This window comes from Carcharodon carcharias, chromosome 12 (assembly GCF_017639515.1).
Source record: "Carcharodon carcharias isolate sCarCar2 chromosome 12, sCarCar2.pri, whole genome shotgun sequence".
NCBI classification, from domain to species: domain Eukaryota; kingdom Metazoa; phylum Chordata; class Chondrichthyes; order Lamniformes; family Lamnidae; genus Carcharodon; species Carcharodon carcharias.
The window spans coordinates 140,696,161-140,718,221 of record NC_054478.1 but is presented as its reverse complement, the minus strand read 5'-3'; the positions used below and the strand labels follow the sequence as shown (position 1 = coordinate 140,718,221).

The 22,061-nt window shown below is 47.4% G+C and overlaps 1 protein-coding gene across 1 annotated transcript in view; it reads right to left on the bottom strand.

The window, feature by feature from the left end:
• The window catches only part of LOC121285158 (cyclic nucleotide-binding domain-containing protein 2-like), a 63,364-nt gene that overhangs the window by 15,543 nt on the left and 25,760 nt on the right, over positions 1-22,061 (bottom strand). Inside the window, exons 6-9 of the mRNA XM_041201404.1 lie at positions 17,934-18,063; positions 13,614-13,728; positions 11,854-12,118; positions 4,661-4,793 (exon numbers count right to left, since the gene is read on the bottom strand). Coding sequence (XP_041057338.1) covers positions 4,661-4,793; positions 11,854-12,118; positions 13,614-13,728; positions 17,934-18,063 — 643 coding nt within the window. The remainder of the gene's footprint in view (positions 1-4,660; positions 4,794-11,853; positions 12,119-13,613; positions 13,729-17,933; positions 18,064-22,061) is intronic.

Below are 22,061 nucleotides of genomic sequence, written 5' to 3'. Positions count from 1 at the left end.
CAGGGCAGCAGGCGCATGGGAACATCACCACATGCATGTTCCCCTCCAAGACAAACATCAGCCTCTCTTGGAACTATATCAATGGCCTTTCACCGTTGCTGGGTCAAAATCCCAGAACTTCTGTAATATAGGGAATGCAGCAGCCAATTTGCATACAGCAAGGTCCCACGAATGTGATCATGACCAGGTTATCTGTTTTAGTGATGTTGGTTGAGGGATAGACATTGCTCAGGACACCAGAAAGTACTCCCCTGCTCTTCTTCAAAATAGTGTGGTTCGCCATAGCTAACAAAAAAAATTAAGGATAGTGTTAAATCCAAAGAGGAGTCATGTGAAGTTGCTAGAAAAAGTAGCAAGCCTGAGGATTGGGAGCAGTTTAGAATTCAGCCAAGGAGGATCAAGAGATTGATTAAGAGGAGAAAAATAGAGTATGAGAGTAAACTTGCAAGGAACATAAAAGAGGACTGTAAACGCTTCTATAAGTTTGTAAGAAGGAAAAGATTGGTGAAGACAAATATAGGTCCCCTACAGTCTGAAATGGGAGAGTTTATAATAGAGAACAAGGAAATGGCAGAGCAATTACACAACTACTTTAGTTCTGTCTTCACAGAGGAAGACATAAATAACTTCCCAGAAATACCAGGGGACCAAGGGTCTAGTGAAGAGGACGAATTGAAGGAAATTAGTATTACTAAAACAATAGTGCTAGATCAATTAATGGGACTGAAAGCTGATAAATCCCCAGGGCCTGATAATCTACATCCCGGGGTACTAAAGGAGGTGGCCATGGGAATAGTGGATGCATTGGTTGTCATTTTCCAAAATTCTGTAGATTCTGGAACAGTCCCTAGCAGATTATGGCTGGCAAATGTAACCCCACAATTTGATAAAGGAGAGAGAAAACAGGGAATTACAGACCGGATAGCCTAACATCAGTGTTAGGGATATTGCTAGAGTCTATTATAAAGCGTGTGATAACAGAAAATATTAACGGGATTAGACAAAGTAAACATGGATTTATGGAAGGGAAATTATGTTTGACAAACCTACTGCAGTTTTTTGAGGACATAACTAGCAGAATAGATAAAGGAGAAGTAGTGGATATGGTGTATTTGGATTTTCAGAAAGCTTTTGATAAAGTCCCACATAAGAGGTAAAATTAAAGCACATGGGATTGGGAGTAATATATTGGCATCGATTGAGAATTGGTAAGCAGACAGGAGACAGAGAGTAGGAATAAATGGGTCTTTTTTGGAATGGCAGGCAGTGACTAGTGGGGTACTGCAGGGATCAGTGCTTGGGCCCCACCTATTCATGATATATATCAATAATTTGGATGAGAGAACCAAATGTATTATTTGGATTTAACAATTTCCAAGTTTGCTGATGACACAAAACTAGGGAATGTGAGGTGTTAGGAAATAGAGATAGTTTAAATAAGTTATTGTGGTATTTATAGGTGTTAGGAATGAGTTTTAGCTTTAAAGTTTAAGTTCAATTTGTATTTCTGTGTATGCGTGTTATATGGAGTTTTAGTTTCACTTTAAAAGGGTGCTTGCATTTCTAATGAGTATTTTTAACAACTGTCACAACTAAGTTAAACAAGGGTAGAAAAATTGAACTGTTGCATAGCAACAGGGGGCCAGAGAGGCAGGTCCCTCCCACAGACACGCACACAAAGAAGAGAAACAGCAGTTTTGATTTGGAAGCTGTGGAGTTCAGTTGGTTTTTTGGAAGTGCTGTCAGGAGAGACTGGAGCAAAGGGGACAGATAGCCAGTCCCAACCTAAAGAAAAGACCCCAAACTCCAAGGGAGTGGAAGAGGGGAAAGTCCCAAGCAGACCTTCTAGTCAAAGCAAGGACAAGAACCTGGAAAAGGTTCTGTTAAGTGAAGTTAAGAGTAAGGGGCAGAGAGAAAGGCTCCAACCTTCAGAGTTAAAGAGACAAAAGCTGCAGAAGCAGATTTAAAGCGAGAAGCAAGAAAGTTCAAAGAGATGGCTGAAGGTCTGTAACTCTTTGCTATTGGCATGTGAAGCAGTGGTGTAGTGTTAACACTGAGTCGGTGAGAGAGAGAGTACATGGAAGGCAGCTTGTATACATGTGGTGACCCAGGGAAGAGGAACATTGGAAGGAGAATTTGAACCCTGAAGGTGAACCCTTGCAGATGATATCTGAGAGAAAGTGTCGGTTTGAGAGAAGATTCCAAGGTGACATCTTGGAGCATGGAGATTGGAAACCCTCATGTGAAGGATGGGATTCAGTGAGGCTCTTTGGCTCATGTGTGACAAGCCTCTGTGGGGAGTTGAGGAGAGACCCATGGCATCTTTTTGAGGTGGCATCTGTCACTTGGTTTCAGAGTGTGGGTGTGTCTGACCACAGGATGCCTATTGGTACGTGGACTGTGTACCTACTGTGGACATTGGGGTATAAGATAGCTTTTGTAACTTGTGTTATCCTTACAAATCGGTATATATCAGTAAAGGTATAGCTGTGGGTGAAGGAGTATTGTAATATAGTTCATCTTTTCTTGTTGAATAAGTGTTTTATTCTTTTGTTAAAGTTCATTAGCTGACTCCTGTGACTCTGTTCAGTAGCTACTCTCCACATATCTAAACAAACGAATAAAAGTTAGGATTTATCAAGCTGGGATCCAATCTGGGATCAGGCTTGTCCAGGGGTAACCTCAGCTGGGATCATAACAAGAGGCTTCAAGGTGATTCAGGCAAGTTGAGTGAGTGGGCAAATACATGGCAGATGCAGTATAATGTGGATAAATGTGAAGTTATCCACTTTGATAGGAAAAAGAGAATGACAGTATTATTTAAATGGTGATAGATTGGGAAATGTTGGTGTACAAAGGGACCTGGGTGTCCTTGTACATCAATCACTGAAAGGAAGCATGCTGGTACAGCAAACATCTAAGAAGGCAAATGATCTGTTGGCCTTCATTGTGAGAGGACTTGAGTACAGGAGCAAGGGTGTCTTACTGCAGCTGTACAGCGCCTTGGTGAGACCATACCTGGAGTATTGGGTGCAGTTTTGGTCTCCTTACCTAAGAAAGAGTATACTATCCATAGAGGGAATGCAGTGAAGGTTCACCAGGCTGATCCTGGGATGGCAGGATTGTTGTATGAGGAGAGATTGGGTCAACTAGGCCTGTATTCACTGGAGTTTAGAAGAATGAGAGGGGGTATCATTAAAACGTATAAAATTCTGACAGGGATGGACAGACTGGATGCAGGGATGATGTTTCCTCTGGCTGGGGGTGTCTAGAACAAGGGGTCACAGTCTCAAGATATGGGGTAGGCCATTTAGGGCTAAGATGAGGAGAAACTTCTTCACTCAGAGTGTGCTGAACATGTGGAATTCTCTACCACAGGAATCTGGGGAGGCCAAGTCACTGAATATATTTAAGAAGAAAATAGATAGATTTCTGGACTCTAAGAGCATGAAGGGGTATGGGGAGAGAGCAGGCGTGTGGTATTGAGATAGAGGTTCAGCCATGATCATATTGAATGGCAAAGCAGGCTCAAATGGCCTACTCCTGCTCCCATTTTCTATGTTCCTATGGGATCATTTGTGTCTCACTCAGAAGTCAGGCAGAGACTTAGATTAATGTCTCATCTGAAGGACATGACCTCCGACAGTGCAGCACCCCCTCAGTACTGTGCTGGAGTTACAGGGCCTCAGATTAATGTCTCACCTGAAGGACATGACCTCCGACAGTGCAGCACCCCCTCAGTACTGTGCTGGAGTTACAGAGCCTCAGATTAATGTCTCACCTGAAGGACATGACCTCCAACAGTGCAGCACCCCCTCAGTACTGTGCTGGAGTGTCAGCCAGGATTTTGTGCTCAAGTCTCAGAAGTGGGACTTGCACCCACAACCGACTGACTCATTGGCAAGAGTGCCAATTGAGCCAAACCTGATACTGCTAATAGAGTGTGAAAATTAAGCTTCAGATATGAGAAACCCAGCCCTGTTGTGGGCCTTTAGCTATGTTTAAGTTTTAAGACAGGTTCCGGTAGGGTTGCCAACTCTGGTTGGACATATTCCACCATATGACCTCCTGCACCGACCATCTCGTTCCCCCACATGCCCACCATTGGCCCATCCCACTACCTCCCACACCAGTCAGAAAGTGAATCGGCTTTTCCAAACAGACGAATCTTGGCTGTCAGTAAAATGGTCGTTTACCCGTTTGTAACTATATAACTGACAAACAGAAGTGTTCAAAGGATTTATTTTAAAAAGAAACACCATTTGGTTTCTTGCCCCTAGGGGTACCTCCTGCATTCTCCTTGTTGCAGTATTTTGGCAATGATCCTTTAATTCCTGGTGATGGCAGGACAGTCTTGGAGGGTTGGCAATTCTGACCTCTGGGCAATTTTTTGAGGGTTGAAGAGTTGGCATAGCATATCAAGACCAAGAATAAAAGGGGGGTGATAGTATGGGTACAGTAGGATTATCAAAACCGATTGAGATCAACTGCAGAGAAATGACCAAAACTGAAGATTTAATATCAGCTTCCATTAACGTTATCTTACCCAGTGATGGTGTACAGGGAGAATGCAAACTTGCATCCCTTTATTCATCAGATATCTCAAATCATTGCCCAATTAAGACATTTTCAAAGTGGTACCTCCACAGGAACAACTTACAAATACTTCTCCTGGTAGAACTGAATCTATCTTCATGTAAGCAGCAACAGCCAGGGCTTTGGGAACCATCTGCCTTCTCAAGGTAGTCCCCAATATGTGTCGAAAGTCTCCAAACACTGCCCTACTGGTGGACCTGCAGACATACAGAAATGCTTAATGGGAATACTCGGCACATTTATAACACATTTGTCTACAGACTGTTCGAGAACAAATTCTCAACCTTCGGCCCATTTGACCTGACTGAATAATAAATGCAGGGTACTTATAATACGTTCCCACCCGCGTGTGATTCTGCTGGTAGGAGAGGGTTCAAAGTGTCGGCGTACTCTGTTGGGAAGCATTCTTGAATACTTCTTCCAGCTTCATCTGCCTTATCATGCTCACCACAAAAATCACAAGGTAAATAGTGCAGACAAATAACTGAACTTCCTGCACTAAAGGTCGTGAGGTCATTGGGGTTTGTGTCAGCTTGGGTCAGGGACTTCCTGCGTTACAGATCGGGTGCAGTTGGCGAGGTTCATGTTGGCTCGGGTCAGGGACTTCCTGCGTTAAAGGTCAGGTGCAGTTGGCGAGGTTCGTGTTGACTCGGGCCAGGGACTTCCTGTGTTAAAGGTCGGGTGCAGTTGGCGAGGTTCGTGTTAGCTCGGGTCAGGGACTTCCTATGTTAAAGGTCAGATGCAGCTGGCAAGGTTCATGTTGACTCGGGTCAGGGACTTCCTGCGTTAAAGGTCAGGTGCAGTTGGCGAGGTTCGTGTTGATTCGGGTCAGAGACTTCCTGCGTTAAAGGTCGGGTGCAATTGGTGAGATACACGTTGGCTCGAGTCAGGGACTTCCTGCGTTACAGATCGGATGCAGTTGGCGAGGTTCATGTTGACTCGGGTCAGGGACTTCCTGCGTTAAAGGTCAGGTGCAGTTGGCGAGGTTCGTGTTGACTCGGGTCAGGGACTTCCTGCGTTAAAGGTCGGGTGCAGTTGGCGAGGTTCGTGTTGACTCAGGTCAGGGACTTCCTGCGTTAAATGTCGGGTGCAGTTGGCAAGGTTCGTTTTGACTCGGGTCAGTGACTTCCTGCGTTAAAGGTCGGTACAGTTGGTGAGGTTCCTGTTGACTCGGGTCAGGGACTTCCTGCGCTAAAGGTCAGGTGCAGTTGGCAAGGTTCATGTTGACTCGGGTCAGGGACTTCCTGCTTTAAAGGTCGGGTGCAGTTGGCGAGGTTCATATTGACTCGGGTCAGGGACTTCCTGCGTTAAAGGTCGGCTGCAGTTGGTAAGGTTCATGTTGGCTCAGGTCAGGGACTTCCTGCGTTAAAGGTCGGGTACAGTTGGCGAGGTTCATATTGGACCGTCAGGAGCTTCCTGAGTTAAAGGTCGGCTGCAGTTGGCGAGATTCGTGTTGACTCGGATCAGGGACTTCCTGTGTTAAAGGTCGGGTGCAGTTGGTGAGGCTCATGTTGGACCGAGTCAGGGACTTCCTGTGTTAAAGGTCGGGTGCAGTTGGTGAGGTTCATGTTGGACCGAGTCAGGCACTTCCTGCATTAAAGGTCGGGTGCAGTTGGTGAGGTTCATGTTGACTCGGGTCAGGGACTTCCTGTGTTAAAAGTCGGGTGCAGTTGGCGAGGTTCATGTTGGCTCAGGTCAGGCACTTCCTGCGTTAAAGGTCGGGTGCAGTTGGCGAGGTTCATGTTGGCTCAGGTCAGGCACTTCCTGTGTTAAAGGTCGGGTGCAGTTGGTGAGGTTCATGTTGGACTGTCAGGGACTTCCTGCGTTAAAGGTCGGGTGCAGTTGATGAGGTTCATGTTGACTCGGGTCAGGGACTTCCTGCGTTAAAGGTCGGGTGCAGTTGATGAGGTTCATGTTGACTCGGGTCAGGGACTTCCTGCGTTAAAGGTCAGGTGCAGTTGGCGAGGTTCGTGTTGACTTGGGTCAGGGACTTCCTGCGTTAAAGGTCGGGTGCAGTTTGCGAGGTTCCTGTTGGCTCGGGTCAGGGACTTCCTGCGTTAAAGGTCGGGTGCAATTGGCAAGATTCATGTTGACTCAGGTCAGGGACTTCCTGTGTTAAAGGTCGGGTACAGTTGGTGAGGTTCATGTTGACTCGGGTCAGGGACTTCTTGCGTTAAAGGTCGGGTGCAGTTGGTAAGGTTCATGTTGGACCGAGTCAGGGACTTCCTGCGTGAAAGGTCGGGTGCAGTTGGCGAGGTTCATGTTGGACCGTCAGGGGCTTCCTTTGTTAAAGGTCGGGTGCAGTTGGCGAGGTTCATGTTGACTTGGGTCAGGGACTTCCTGCGTTACAGATCGGGTACAGTTGGCAAAGTTCATGTTGACTCGGGTCAGTGACTTCCTGCGTTAAAGGTCGGGTGCAGTTGGTGAGATTCACGTCGGCTCGAATCAGGGACTTCCTGCGTTAAAGGTTGGGTACAGTTGGCAAGGTTCATGTTGGACTGTCAGGGGCTTCCTTCGTTAAAATTCGGGTGCAGTTTGCGAGGTTCCTGTTGGGTCAGGTCAGGGACTTCCTGTGTTAAATGTCGGGTGCAGTTGGCGAGGTTCGTGTTGGCTCAGGTCAGGGACTTCCTGCGTTAAAGGTCGGGTGCAGTTGGCGAGGTTCGTGTTGACTCAGGTCAGGGACTTCCTGCGTTAAATGTCGGGTGCAGTTGGCAAGGTTCGTTTTGACTCGGGTCAGTGACTTCCTGCGTTAAAGGTCGGTACAGTTGATGAGGTTCATGTTGACTCGGGTCAGGGACTTCCTGCTTTAAAGGTCGGGTGCAGTTGGCGAGGTTCATATTGACTCGGGTCAGGGACTTCCTGCGTTAAAGGTCGGCTGCAGTTGGTAAGGTTCATGTTGGCTCAGGTCAGGGACTTCCTGCGTTAAAGGTCGGGTACAGTTGGCGAGGTTCATATTGGACCGTCAGGAGCTTCCTGAGTTAAAGGTCGGCTGCAGTTGGCGAGATTCGTGTTGACTCGGATCAGGGACTTCCTGTGTTAAAGGTCGGGTGCAGTTGGTGAGGTTCATGTTGGACCGAGTCAGGGACTTCCTGTGTTAAAGGTCGGGTGCAGTTGGTGAGGTTCATGTTGGACCGAGTCAGGCACTTCCTGCGTTAAAGGTCGGGTGCAGTTGGTGAGGTTCATGTTGACTCGGGTCAGGGACTTCCTGTGTTAAAAGTCGGGTGCAGTTGGCGAGGTTCATGTTGGCTCAGGTCAGGCACTTCCTGCGTTAAAGGTCGGGTGCAGTTGGCGAGGTTCATGTTGGCTCAGGTCAGGCACTTCCTGTGTTAAAGGTCGGGTGCAGTTGGTGAGGTTCATGTTGGACTGTCAGGGACTTCCTGCGTTAAAGGTCGGGTGCAGTTGATGAGGTTCATGTTGACTCGGGTCAGGGACTTCCTGCGTTAAAGGTCGGGTGCAGTTGATGAGGTTCATGTTGACTCGGGTCAGGGACTTCCTGCGTTAAAGGTCAGGTGCAGTTGGCGAGGTTCGTGTTGACTTGGGTCAGGGACTTCCTGCGTTAAAGGTCGGGTGCAGTTTGCGAGGTTTTTGTTGGCTCGGGTCAGGGACTTCCTGCGTTAAAGGTCGGGTGCAATTGGCAAGATTCATGTTGACTCAGGTCAGGGACTTCCTGTGTTAAAGGTCGGGTACAGTTGGTGAGGTTCATGTTGACTCGGGTCAGGGACTTCTTGCGTTAAAGGTCGGGTGCAGTTGGTAAGGTTCATGTTGGACCGAGTCAGGGACTTCCTGCGTGAAAGGTCGGGTGCAGTTGGCGAGGTTCATGTTGGACCGTCAGGGGCTTCCTTCGTTAAAGGTCGGGTGCAGTTGGCGAGGTTCATGTTGACTTGGGTCAGGGACTTCCTGCGTTACAGATCGGGTACAGTTGGCAAAGTTCATGTTGACTCGGGTCAGTGACTTCCTGCGTTAAAGGTCGGGTGCAGTTGGTGAGATTCACGTCGGCTCGAATCAGGGACTTCCTGCGTTAAAGGTTGGGTACAGTTGGCAAGGTTCATGTTGGACTGTCAGGGGCTTCCTTCGTTAAAATTCGGGTGCAGTTTGCGAGGTTCCTGTTGTGTCAGGTCAGGGACTTCCTGTGTTAAATGTCGGGTGCAGTTGGCGAGGTTCGTGTTGGCTCAGGTCAGGGACTTCCTGCGTTAAAGGTCGGGTGCAATTGGTGAGGTTCGTGTTGGACCGTCAGGGACTTCCTGCGTTAAAGGTCGGGTACAGTTGGCGAGGTTCATGTTGGCTTGGGTCAGGGACTTACTGCGTTAAAGGTCAGGTACAGTTGGCGAGGTTCGTGTTGGCTCGGGTCAGGGACTTCCTGTGTTTAATGTCGGGTACAGTTGGCAAGGTTCATGTTGGCTCAGGTCAGGGACTTCCTGTGTTAAAGGTCGGGTACAGTTGGCGAGGTTCATGTTGGCTCGGGTCAGGGACTTCCTGCGTTAAAGGTCGGTGATTTTCAACAGAACTGAGGTTTTTGGACGTGTTTGATTTTCAGATTTATGGGTAAAGGATACTCCCCCTGAATTCCCTCATTCATACCTTAAAGAACATCGGAAAAAGACTCAGACCCCAGTACAAATCCACGGGGAACACTAATCCTGCCAGTCTGAGAGCATTGCCTTCATCCCCACTCTCTGCCCTCTTAACTCCTCACCAATCCTTGATTTACGCAATTCATTCTCACATGCGCAATACAATAATTATGACTCAAAATCATGAAGATGCACATCAGCTATAAAAGGACCATGAGGACCATATTTGGAGTCACACAGCAGGGAGTGAAACACATTGAGCCCAACGACGGTGCTTGTATCTCATATGTTTTTATCTCTTGTCGTCCTCCACCCCCCATATTCTTTATTCCCTGCTCCCTTACGTATGTAATTAGCTTTCCCATAAGTTTATCAATACTTCCTCCTTTAACCTCTCCAATTGGGAACAAATCCCAAGCAGAATGCAGAACAATCAGAAACAAGAGTAGGCCGCTCGGCCCCTCGAGATGCTCCACCACTGAATAAGATCATGGCTGATCTGACTGCGGCCTCAACTCCACTCTGCTGTCTGCCCCCCTCCCACCCCCCACCCACGGAAGAAAATTCCACTGACTAACAACCTTCTGAGAGAAAACAGTTCTCTTCATCTCAGTTTTAAATGGGAAATCGCTCATTTTTAAACAGTCCTCTAGTTGTGAGCTCCCCCGCAAGGGGAAACACCCCCCTCTGCATCCACCCTGTCAAATCCCCTGTGCTCCTGCAATTCCACTTCCTCACGACTGATTCCTCCTCAATTCTTTATCAGCTGGTGGCTCTCTTTTCATCCTGCCCCCTCATTCAGCACTCACCCGCAAATGGAAGGAGTTTTTAAACATCCACCCCCTCTCAAAACTCTCTTACATAAAGGTCTCCTCTCAGTCTTCTCTTTTTCAGGGAAACAGGGCCGCAGCCTGTCCAATCGATTCCCGGAACTGGAATGAAGACTGACCCTTCATTCAGGTACAAAGTGGAATTGTTTCTTACAAGCCCCGCAGTTGCAGTATGAATCCCCCTATAACCGGGACTGGAGAAAGCCAGGGAAAAGGGGGGGGGGGAGGGATGGCAGGGGAAGCCATCTCTTGGGTGAAATTTTGTCCTCATATCCGCCCTCTCCATTTGGCGTAAAAGATCCGGCTATTTCGGAGAAGAGCAGGGGAGTTCTCCCTGGTGTCCTAGCCAATGTTTATCCCTCAATCAACAGTCGCAAAAGCCGGATTATCTGGGCATCATCACATTGCTGTTTGTGGGAGCTTGCTGTGCGCAAAATGGCTGCCGTGTTCCCTACATTACAACGGTGGCTGCACTTCAGAAAAGTACGTCATGGGCTGTGGTGCGCTATGGGATGTTCTGAGGTCATGAAAGGCACAATATAGAAATGCAAGTCTTTCTTCCTGAAAGCTTTTTAGTCTTTACCCTCCTGGGGCTAGGCTCTCAGTGTTACTAATGAAACTTGCTTACTTGTGGGGGTGCTGGGGTTTGGCGGGAGGGGGGAGGGAGGTAGCAGGGCGGTGTCCAATCCGCAGACTTGGCTCTAAAATGACTGTCGCACATGACGTGCACCTGTCAACCTTCTGAGCTGTGATTGGATGGCGAAGACCCAGCCGTCCAATCAGAGCTTCAGCCAATCGCTGCAAACAGGTTTTCCTGATAACCAATCCCAAAATGGACGCCGAGGCTTGAATGGCCCAAGATAAGGTCATTAAAAAATATCTAACATCCATTTTAGAGCAAAAATAGTAATTCGGTAGTTCGAACAGAGCTTGCTGCGCTTGTATTAAATGTTGAAATAATAAATTTGGACAAAGAGAATTGGGAAGAAAACTAAGAGATGGACAAATAGCTCTCAGCTTAAAGGAGGGAACAGCGCCTTTCATTACCTCAGGATGTCTCAGAGCGATGAAGTATTTTGAAGCGTAGTCACTGTTATAGTGCGGGAAAGTTAAAAGGGATGGCAAGTAAATTATTATTGATTTGTTTTGTTTCAGTAACTGAGCTACTAGGCTTTATTTGAATATCACCGAGGGGTCGTCTCCACTTTTGGAGCAGGGACATGGGTCATGGGTCAATTGTCCACCATAAATCCCATCCAATTCCCTGTTCCCAGGAGTCAAGGTGGAGAAACATCGAGAGTGGAACTTGAAGCCAAAACTGACCACATTTTGTGCCAAAGAAGGTTTTCCTTTCATTCAAATGGGTTGGCCCTGAAAAGCTAAGGTTTCTGGGGCTTGCTAGGCCTGTTGTGGTTAATCCTCTCCCGCTTGCAAGCACTGGTTCTCCTTGCTTTCAAAATTCCTCCATGGTCTCTCTCCCATCTCCTCCAGCCCCAGCAACCCTCCAGGATCTCTGCGCTAATGCAGCACTGGCCTCTTAAGCATTCTGATTTTCCCTCACTCCACGTTGGCAGCTCTTACTTCAGTTATCTGGGGCCTGCGGAATTATCTCCCCAAACCCCTCCGCCGCCTCCTCCTTTGGCGTGCTCATTGCAATCAACCTCTTTGACAAAGTCCCTCCTGATAGCCCCTCACATGACTCAGTGTCGACATTCTGTTTGATAATGTTCTTGTGGGGCACTTGGGGAGGGGGAGGTTTACCACGCTATATAAACACAAGTTGTTATTGGCGCACTGTCAGGATGCATCAGTAAACACTACGGTAAGACAGGCAGAAGATACGTAGTTCATTATACCTGCCAAGTCTTAGGCGTCTCCCTGTTTCACTCCTTGCCTTCACCTGCTGTGGTGATCCAGATTGGGCCACTGAGATATTACTAGAGGAAATATTTTGGCTCAAGGTCTCTATGCTTTTCATGCTGCTGGGTGATCCACGAAAAGGGGTTTGGGACCTGGATGAACTTATTTTCTTAATTTTGGTCCTGGAAGTGTTATCGAATCCTAGGTGGGTCGAGGTGGTTCTACTCGAGCCGGAAAATTGTCTGTCAACTTGTGAGTTATCTATCAAAAAAACAAAGGAATATCACTCACAACAGCCCCTGCAGCTTGAAGGGATTTCTGTTCCACCAGCGAGGCGGCCTCGAGATTTCAACTGATTCGGGGATTCCCTTTGACCACTTTCTCGAGTGACTGGCAACAGAGCGTGGGTACACCCATGAGGGGGGGGTGGGGGTGTGTTGGCCCTGACGCTGACCACCAATGGCGCCGCGTCCGTCCGCCCACCCACATCCTCGATGTTATCCTCGAGTGGGCCACGCGTCCAGGCAGAGTGCTGGCGGTGGGCAGGAGTCGCTTCCACTGACAGCTCCAGCTCCCCCTGTGCTGTCCACTCACCCGAGCGGCAACAATTTGGCCATCAGGAGCGAGCAGGGCGGTAACACACTGCCGGAGTGGGTGGGGGGGGGGGGGGGGTACGGGTCTGCCAGGCCAGCAGCGGGACAGAGGCTCAGGTGGGTCACCTTGCAGCCTCTAAGGGAGGCCTCAGCTTAACGTAGAGGATTTCTCGCCTCATCTGCTCTCCGCACACGCACTGAGCCCCCAACATCCTCCGATACACCCCACCATCCCCCAACACACCCCACCATCCCCCAACACACCCCACCCCCCCACACCACCCCACCTCACCATCCCCCAACACACCCCACACCCCCACCTCACCCTCCCCAAAAAAAGTGGAAATTCCTCAGAATCGGAGAGAATAACATCAACGAGCAACATCCCACGCCATTCATTTAGCCTCTACACCCTTTTGTAGGAACATAAGGTCAGGGGAAGGCCATACAGAAGGCCCTTGAGTCTGTTCAGTGAGATCATAGCTGATTATATCTCAGCAGCATTAACCCTCCTGATGGTCCCTTGCTCTGGACTCTCCCCACCATAGGGAATAGACCCTCTCTAGCTACATCACCAAATCCTTTTCGTCATTTTAAATACCTCGGTTTGGTTTTTTTTTATTCATTCACAGGATGTGGGCGTCGCTGGTTAGGCCAAGCCTTTATTGCCCATCCCTAATTGCCCTTGAGAAGGTGATGGTGAGCTGCCTTCTTGAACCGCTGCAACCCTTTAATTTTCTAAACTCGAGGGAATACCAAGGTTGGTCTACATAACCTGTACTCGTAATTTAACCCTTTTAGCCCCAGTCTCTGCTGGAGTCTACCCAGACACCAGAGATGAAAGTAGAATGGTTTACCCCAATACCTTAGCCAGCCTCTAACAACCTTCCTTCACCGTTAGCCACAGTGCAACCCATTCAGTGACATATACCGGAGGCAACAGTCTGGCAGAGACAGAGACCCTCATCGCACATCACACCCGAAGTGCCCTAACCTACAAGGCCAGGGACTAGAAATTGGAAAGTGCATGAGGCGGGCTGGCTATTTCTCAGCCAGCACTGGTACCACAGGCCGAATGCACTCTTCTTGGGCTCCAAAAAGAATCCTATCATGGCACTTTGAACAAGTGAGTATCCATGCAGTTAACATTCCCCGGCTCTCACCGGCTGATTCCGTGTTTTTAATGGTGCTTTTCAGGAAAGGCAGCTCATGAGCAATGAACCTGTGATAGGACGGGCAGAGTGTCAGATCCACCAATCGCAGGATGACAAACCGGCCCTGTGAACGGACAGGAATCGTTAGAGGAGAGCCGACTGAAGCGGGCTGATTTAACCACACCACACACACACACACACACACACACACACACACACACACACACACCCACCCCCCCCCCCCCCAAACTGGGCCTTCAAATGTTAAAAACCCAAAACAGGAAACCCGAACCAGCGTCGAGCCCTGGTTTTAAGGAACGATGGACGAGAGGCAGGGGGCTAATCCACTCCCAGAGAGGGGTAGGTTGGTAATACCTCTTTAGGAGGCTGTGTGCCTCCAATTTAACAACCTTTGTTCATTTTTAACTCATGTCAGTTGGGTTTCCTGGATCTTGGAATGGTGCAGGGTAACAGCAGCACATCGAAATCAGGTGGAGCAAGTGTTTCCTCCAGCCCCATCAAGCTTACCCTGTCAATCAGCCTGAGTCAGACTGTCAATCAGCCTGTCAATTAGGCAGTCAATCAGTTGGCAGTCAGCCTGTGAGTCAGGCTGTCAATCAGCCTGTGAGTCAGACTGTCAATCAGCCTGTGAGTCAGACTGTCAATCAGCCTGTGAGTCAGACTGTCAATCAGCCTGTCAACTAGGCTGTCAACTAGGCTGTCAATCAGTCTGTCAGTCAGGCTGTCAATCAAGTTGTCAGTCAGCCTGTCACTCAGGCTGTGAGTCAGGCAATGAGCCTGTCAGTCAGCCTGTCAATCAGGCTGTCAACCAGCCTGTAAGTCAGAATCAGAGCAACTCATTGAGACTTAATTAAAGGATCGCTCAGTGATCTATTAAAGATAAGACCAAGAAACCAATGTGAGGGACTAAGACATTACACTGTATATTTCTTATATAAAATATAGAGAGATATGATGATTGCTATCACTAAAAATTTAAAACTGGACCCAGACCTAAAATGGCTGAATCTATGTCAGCCTGCGACCCTTGAACAAAAGAAGCTATCTTGCAGTATCAGGGAAACTTGCACCTTGAACTTGCTCTCTGAAGAGCCACGAACAACACATTGTGGGCTGCACAGACCAAATTCAAAGAGAGCTATACAATAGCCATTCACATTTCATAATGCAGGCTGGCCAACAGGAGTTGGCTCATCTGGTAAGCCAAAGGACCCCGCAACCTTCCTTACAATTCTTACTGGTTGGGACATTCAGCAATCTTGAGAATCCAGATGACGGATACAGACACTTTAATCAAAGACAGTGTGGAGAGGTGGGAGTCATGTGACATGGACCTCTGGCTTATAGAACCAGTAATATTGCCTTGCTGTATTGCCAAGTCCCAGTCTGCCATTTAACCATCTAACTAGCAGCATCACAGACAAGGCGCTCTGGCCCAGTTTGGACACCTGGCTCCCTCCACACTGCTTCTGGTAGAAATTCTGTATGATCACCTACAAGATTGATTCACCTCTGCGTGCCTGACTCATCATGTGAAGTCAACACCAACAGAAAAGTGAATCATCTAGCATCAGTTTTCAACCCACCAACCTCTGAAAAGGGATACCTCATAGGACTTTGATTCTGCACAATGGGACCCACGTGAAACAATATTTATTTTCTCTGTGGTCTCTGCACTGTAAATCTTTCTTTTCTCTATCCCTCATTTACTCATTGAATGCACAAGAGGCAACATTGGTACTCTCCCCCCCAGTTTGAGTGTGTTCAAATAAACTAACCCTTTGAGCTCATCCTATCTCGAGTTTGCCATGGGGTTATTAATAGAAATACGATCACACCAAAACCAAGGGGTTGGGAAATAAGCCACTGCTTATAACAGGGGGAAGCAAATCAAAACACCTTCCGGCTTATGAATAGGTGATGAGAGAAGAAATCAGTGCGGTTTAAATTAACCCCCCTCCTGTCCGTAACACTAGAAAACAAGACTTTCCAATGTCACTCATGCCACTGACCTACAGCTACAAGGGCAAAACATCCTGCAAAACATATTCGCCAACCAGAGTTGGCAGCATCTTGCTGTGCAGCTGGGAGGGAGTCGCCCTGGGAGTCCTGCATTTTGACCCTGGATTCCTTGAAACCTCATGGCAAGGCAATCGAACCATTCCCACCATCCCCTCAGCTGATGTATCTATACTACTCCATGTTGAACACCACATGGCGGCCGGCGTGGGTCATATTGGTGCCAACAGCACGGGGTTCGATTCCCTTCCGGCTGGGATGGACTCGGGACCTGCCTCCTTGTTCAACCTGTGGTGGAGGTTGTGACAGTGTAGGTCCGGCCTGCCTTTGGGCAGGGACCTGAAGAAGGTGGGGAAAGAGCATGGGAGTTGGGTTAATTGGATAACCCTTTAAGACCCAGCACCAGCACAATGGGCCAAATGGTCTCCTTCTGTGTTGTATGACTTTATGAAGCCAATGTTGAACGATATATGATAAAGATAACAGAGGCAGCGAGACAGACTGATGTTTGAGTTCAACAGAAGAAGAAAAGTGTTTGTTTGAATTTATTAACTGAGTCTTGATAGATCTTGATTGTTTTTTTTCCTGATCTGGAGTTGTTACATTTTGATTTAACTATCTAATGGGGGAAGGAGGTCTTGTGGTGCAGTGGGCAGCATCCCTGCCTCTGAACCAGATGCTCTAGGTTCAAGCCCCACTCCAGGACTTAACAGCCAAGGAAGGTGAGTTGGTGACACAGCCAAGCAGTCTGAGCATCAAGTTGTAAATTTTTGCAACACACGCCAGTGGGAGGCGGTAAGAGTGGGAGAGGCTCCTGGTCATCCATGTGATGGAAAGAACATTGGAGCCTCTACCATCACCATCTATAGCTCCAGACTACAACATGCATGTAAAAGCGCATGTTGCCATAGCAACTCAGACTCCCTGAGTGAACTGGAACACATCCACCAGATAATACAGCAGTGTGCTGTGGTTAGAGTAAGACAGATGTGTAAAAAGTGCCAAATTATAAGTTAGGTTTGGTTTTGGAAAGATTGAGTCAATCTGAATACTGAGCTCAGAACTCCCCAACCATTTGAGTAGTTATAATCATGTAAGAGTACGTTCAAGGTCTTTTTTCTTTATTCATTCACCGGATGGGGATGTCACTGGCTCAGCCAGCATTTACTGCCCTTGTCCTTCTAGATCATAGCGGTCGTGGGTTTGGAAGGGGCTGTCTAAGGGGCCTTGGAGAATTCCTGCAGTGCATCTTGTAGATGGTACACACTGCTGCTACTGTGTGTCAGTGGTGGAGGGAGTGAATGTTTGTGTGTGGGGTTCCAGCCAAGCGGGGCTGCTTTGTCCTGGATGGTGTCAAGTTTCTTGAGTGTTGTGGGAGCTGCACTCATCCAGGCAAGTGGGGAGTATTCCATCACACTCCTGACTTTGTGTTTTGTAGCTGGTGGACAGGCTTTGGGGAGTCAGGAGGTGAGTTACTCATCACAGGATTCCCAGCCTCTGACCTGCTCTTGTAGCCGCAGTATTTATATGGCTATTCCCGTTCAATTTCTGGTCAGTGGTAACCCCCAGGATGTTGATAGTGGGGGGGTTCAGTTATGATAAAGCCATTAAATGTCAGGGGCTGATGGTTAGATTCTCGCTTGTTGGAGATGGTCATTGCCTGGCACCTGTGCAGCGCGTAGTTACAATTGCCACTTGTCAGCCCAAGCCTGGATATTGTACAGGTCTTGCTAAATTTGGATATGGACTGATTCAGCATCTGAGGAGTTGCAAATGGTGTTGAACATTGTGCAATCATCAGCGAACATCCCCACTTCTGACCTTATGACGGAAGGAAGGTCATTGATGAAGCAGTTGAAGATGGTTGGGTCTAGGACACTACCCTGAGGAACTCCTGTAGAGATGCTCTGGAGCTGAGATGATTGACCTCCAACAACCACAACCATCCTCCTTTGTGCTAGGTAAGACTCCAAACAGCAGAGAGTTTTCCCCCTGATTTCCATTGACTCCAGTTTTGCCAGGGCTCCTTGATGCTACACTCGGTCAAATGCTGCCTTTAATGTCACGTTTAATAAAACTACACTTGCTCGGCCCAATTGTCAAGAGCCCAATTTTTTTTTTGAAAAATAGGTCTAACATTTAATTATGGAGTAAATATAAAACATTCTCCAACATGCCCACCAGCGAGCCAATGAGATTCTGGGAATTCAGCAAAGACCAGGGGACCAAACCTTGATCTGAGCAGCGCAGCACAAAGCCGTGAAGCAGGAGGGCCCGCCGGGTATTTACCTTGGTCACGAAAATGAGGTGCTCCATGTTGGTGGGAATAACCTGGCCGTATAGGAACTCCTCTGTGGTTGAATAGTCAGAAAGAAACTCAATGGAACTGTCAGGTAATGATTCCAGAAGCTTTAGTGATCTGGAAGAGTAAACAGAGTCACATATGTCAAAAAAAAACCAGAAAGACTTGCATATATGTGGCACTTTTCATGTCTAAAAGCGCTTTGCAGCCAATCAAGTAGTTTTGATGCGTAATCATTGTAGGAAATGCGGCAGCCAATTTGAGCGCCATAAGCTCCAACAGACAGCAACGTGACTAGATAATCTGTTTCTTGTGATGCTGATTGAGGGATAAATATTGGCCAGGACTCTGGGGAGAGCTCCACTGTGAAATGATGCCATGAGGTCTTTCACACTGACCCGACGGTGCAGGTTAGCAGGGAAGTACAAATTCGCCGAGAAGCGAGGCGTCATTATTAAACAATGTAAGATTCTGATGAACGGAGGCCGGTGGAAAGGAATGTCAAGCTGTTTATAAAAGCTTAGGTCAGGAATTACTCTGCCCTTTGGCAGCTTGGAAACTTGGGGCTGAATTTTCCCAGAACTGCACTCAGTGTGGTAATGGGCAGGTAAAATGTAGTCCTATCCGCCGATGAAAATGGCAGGTTTTCACACCGTATTTACCAAAACCCGCTTCATTATAAGACCATAAGGCATCGGAGCAGAAATTAGGCCATTCGGCCCATCGAGTTTGCTCTGCCTTTCAATCATGGCTGATAAGTTTCTCAACCCCATTCTCCCGCCTTCTCCCCGTAACCTTTGATCCCCATACCAATCAAGAACCTATCTATCTCGATCTTAAATACACTCAATGACCTGGCCTCTACAGCCTTCTGTGGCAATGAATTCCATAGATTCACCACTCTCTGGCTAAAGAGGTTTCTCCTCATCTCTGTTCTAAAAGGTCTTCCCTTTACTCTGAGTATATTCACTCCAGCAAAAACACGCCGTTTCCATGGCGAGCGGGCTCTCATTCACCCGCTCGCCATCCCCCAGCTGTTGCATCATGCCGGCCGCCATCTTTAAAAGGCAGCCGCCAGCAAAGCGCTCATCGCCACCAGCTCATCACCGCTGCCTGGGAGACATGGCCCGCAAAGGCAATAAGACTCCCTCCTTCAACGATGGGTCCCTCGAGCGACTGCTGGATGCTATGGAGGCCTGACTAGGATGTGCTCTACTCCCGCTCTGGCCGCAGGATGGGGGTAGCAATGTCACCAACCCGGTTTGGGGGGCAGAGGAGGACAGACACCCAGTGCCGCAAGAGGATGAATGATCTCCTCCGTTCCTCCAGGGTAAGTCACTTCTCATCACTCCCAACTCACACACTCGCAAACCCATTACACACCCACAGGGCCCTCACTCACTGCCAGTGCAAAGGACATCACCGTTCACTCTTTCACTCACACCATCATTGTCCTTATCCTGCCCAATGGACCACTCTCCACCCACACAGGCCAGGTATACTTATCATCTGGCCCAGCAGGCACCCTGATATAACCTCCCCATCTCTATCCATGCCTGCAATGATGAGGTGAAGGGATAATATAAACTGAATGGTACCATTTCAAAAAGGGTGTAGGGGCTGAGTGATCGAGGAGTGCATGTGCTGAAGCCTTTGGATGTGTCAGGACAAGTTAAGGAGGCTGTTAAAAACATATGGTTTCATTAATAGAGGCACAGGGGACAAAAAACAAGGGAATGATACTAAGCTTATATAAAACATTGACTCAGTCTCATCTAAAGTGTTGTGTTCAATTCCAAAATGGTACGCAGGATGAAAGAATTGAGTGACATCATGACTGAAGGAACGGCTTGTTCTCCTTGGAGCAGAGAATGTTAAGGGGAGATTCGATAGAGGTGTTTTGATAGTGTGCCTTGTAGGTGGTGGACAGGCTTTGGGGAGTCAGGAGGTGAGTTACTCGCCGCAGGATTCCCAGCCTCTGACCTGCTTTTGTAGCCACAGTATTTATATGGCTGGCCCAGTTCAGTTTCTGGTCAATGGTAACCCCCAGGTTGTTAATAGTGGGGTAACAAAAACAAAAATTGCTGAAAAATGTCAGCAGGTCTGACAGCATCTGTGGAAAGAGAGAGTTAATGTTTCGAGTCCAATGACTCTTAAGTCAAGGGGCGATGGTTGGATTCTCTCTAGCTAGAGATGGTCATTGCCTGGCACTTGTGGCGTGAACATTACTTGCCACTTGTCAGCCCAAGCCTGGATATTGTCCAGGTTTTGCTGCATTTGGACATGGACTGCTTCAGAATCTGAGGAGTCACGAATGGTGCTGAACATTGTGCAACCATCAGTGAACATCCCCACTTCTGACCTTATAATGGAAGGAAGGTCATTGATGAAGCAGCTGAAGATGGGTTGGGCCTAGGGCAACCTGCTCAGCCTTTCCTCATAAGACAAACCCTTCATCCCAGGAATCAGCTTGGTTAACCTTCTCTGAACTGCTTCTAATGCAAGTATATCCCTCCTTAAGTAAGGAGACCAAATCTGTACACACTACTCCAGGTGTGGTCTCACCAATAAGCTGTACAGTCTAATGACCACAACTGATGTTAATTGCTGCGTAAACCAAATCCCAGGGGGAAACTTGGTTTACGGGCCACACCCTTTTTTTAATATTCTGAAAATGAGAAGGGGACATACTGATTGTGGCAGTAAAAAGTCCAGTCACACTTTTGGGACTTTACAAATTCAAAGTAAAAGTTTTATTAACAAGAATAAAACAAAACTTACGCACACAGGATTACAATTGCACAGATAAACTTAGTCTTACAAAACATTTCCCCAAAATGACTCTTTACTTGGTCTGGCCCATAAGTACACACCTTCCAGGCAACACTCCCTTATAGATGTTTAACTATAAAAAAATCCAGTATTATTACCCAAGGCAAATTGCTGCAGCTTCAATAAAGGCATACCACATGACCTGTAACTCTCTTCCACTCTGCTGTGAAAATCCAAACTTCAGAATAAAACTGCTTTTTGCAGCCCAAAACCTTTTTGGCTTGAGTGGATAGTTGATTCAAACAGCTATAGCTCCAGCTGCTACATCTCACACCTCCAGCTGAACAGCTCAAACAGCTACAGCCCCCTTAAGCTCTCCACAGTAACTCCAAAATGCCTTTATTTCCCTTTCATCTCGGGTTCCATTGTTTTCGCACCTCTCTGAAACTCAAATCCTTCCAAATATAAGATCTTTCATGTTTCCATCTTGTCTTCACTTTCGGCTCCGTAAGATATAATATTCCCTTTCTATTTACCAATGGGACTTCTGAAAGATGCCTACATGTTTTTTTAACACCTCCTACTCCCCCTTGATAGTCAAACAAACTCAACTCTTAATTAAAAATTCAAATGTTAGATTAGATCTATCCTAATCACTTGTACCTCAAACCTAACACCTAACCAAAGAAAAAGGGTGAGACTTCCAAATCTAGGGGCTCCCTGGTTATCCAGAAGGATACAGGACGAGATAAAGCAGAAGAAGAAAGCTTACGGCAGTCACAAAAGATTTAAAACTGTAGAAAGGCTAGAGGACTATATAAATTAGAGGGGTGAAGTACAAATGGAAATTAGGAAAGCAAAGAGAGGATACGAGAAAATATTGACAGGTAAAATCAAAGAAAATTCTAAGATGTTTTACCAGTACATTAAGACCAAGAGGATAACTAAGGAAAGGGTAGGGCCTATCAGAGATGTACATGGTAACTTGTGTGTTGATGCTGATGATGTGCGGGCAGGGTTATCAATGAATACTTTGTCTCTGTCTTCACTAAGGAGAGGGATGATGCAAACATTCTAGTTAAAGAGGAGGAGTGTGAAATATTAGATACAATAAGCAGAGTGAGAGAGCAAGTACTGGAGGGGCTAACATCCTTGAAGGTGGATAAATCACCAGGGGTGGATGGATTGCATCCCAGGTTGTTGAAGGAAACCAGGGAGGAAATAATGGATGCTCCAAGGATCAGTTTCCAATCCTCACTAGATACAGGCGAGGTCCCAGAGGATTGGAGGGCCTGCGAATGTTGTATCATTATTTAAAAAGGGTGCGAGGGAGAGGCCAGAAA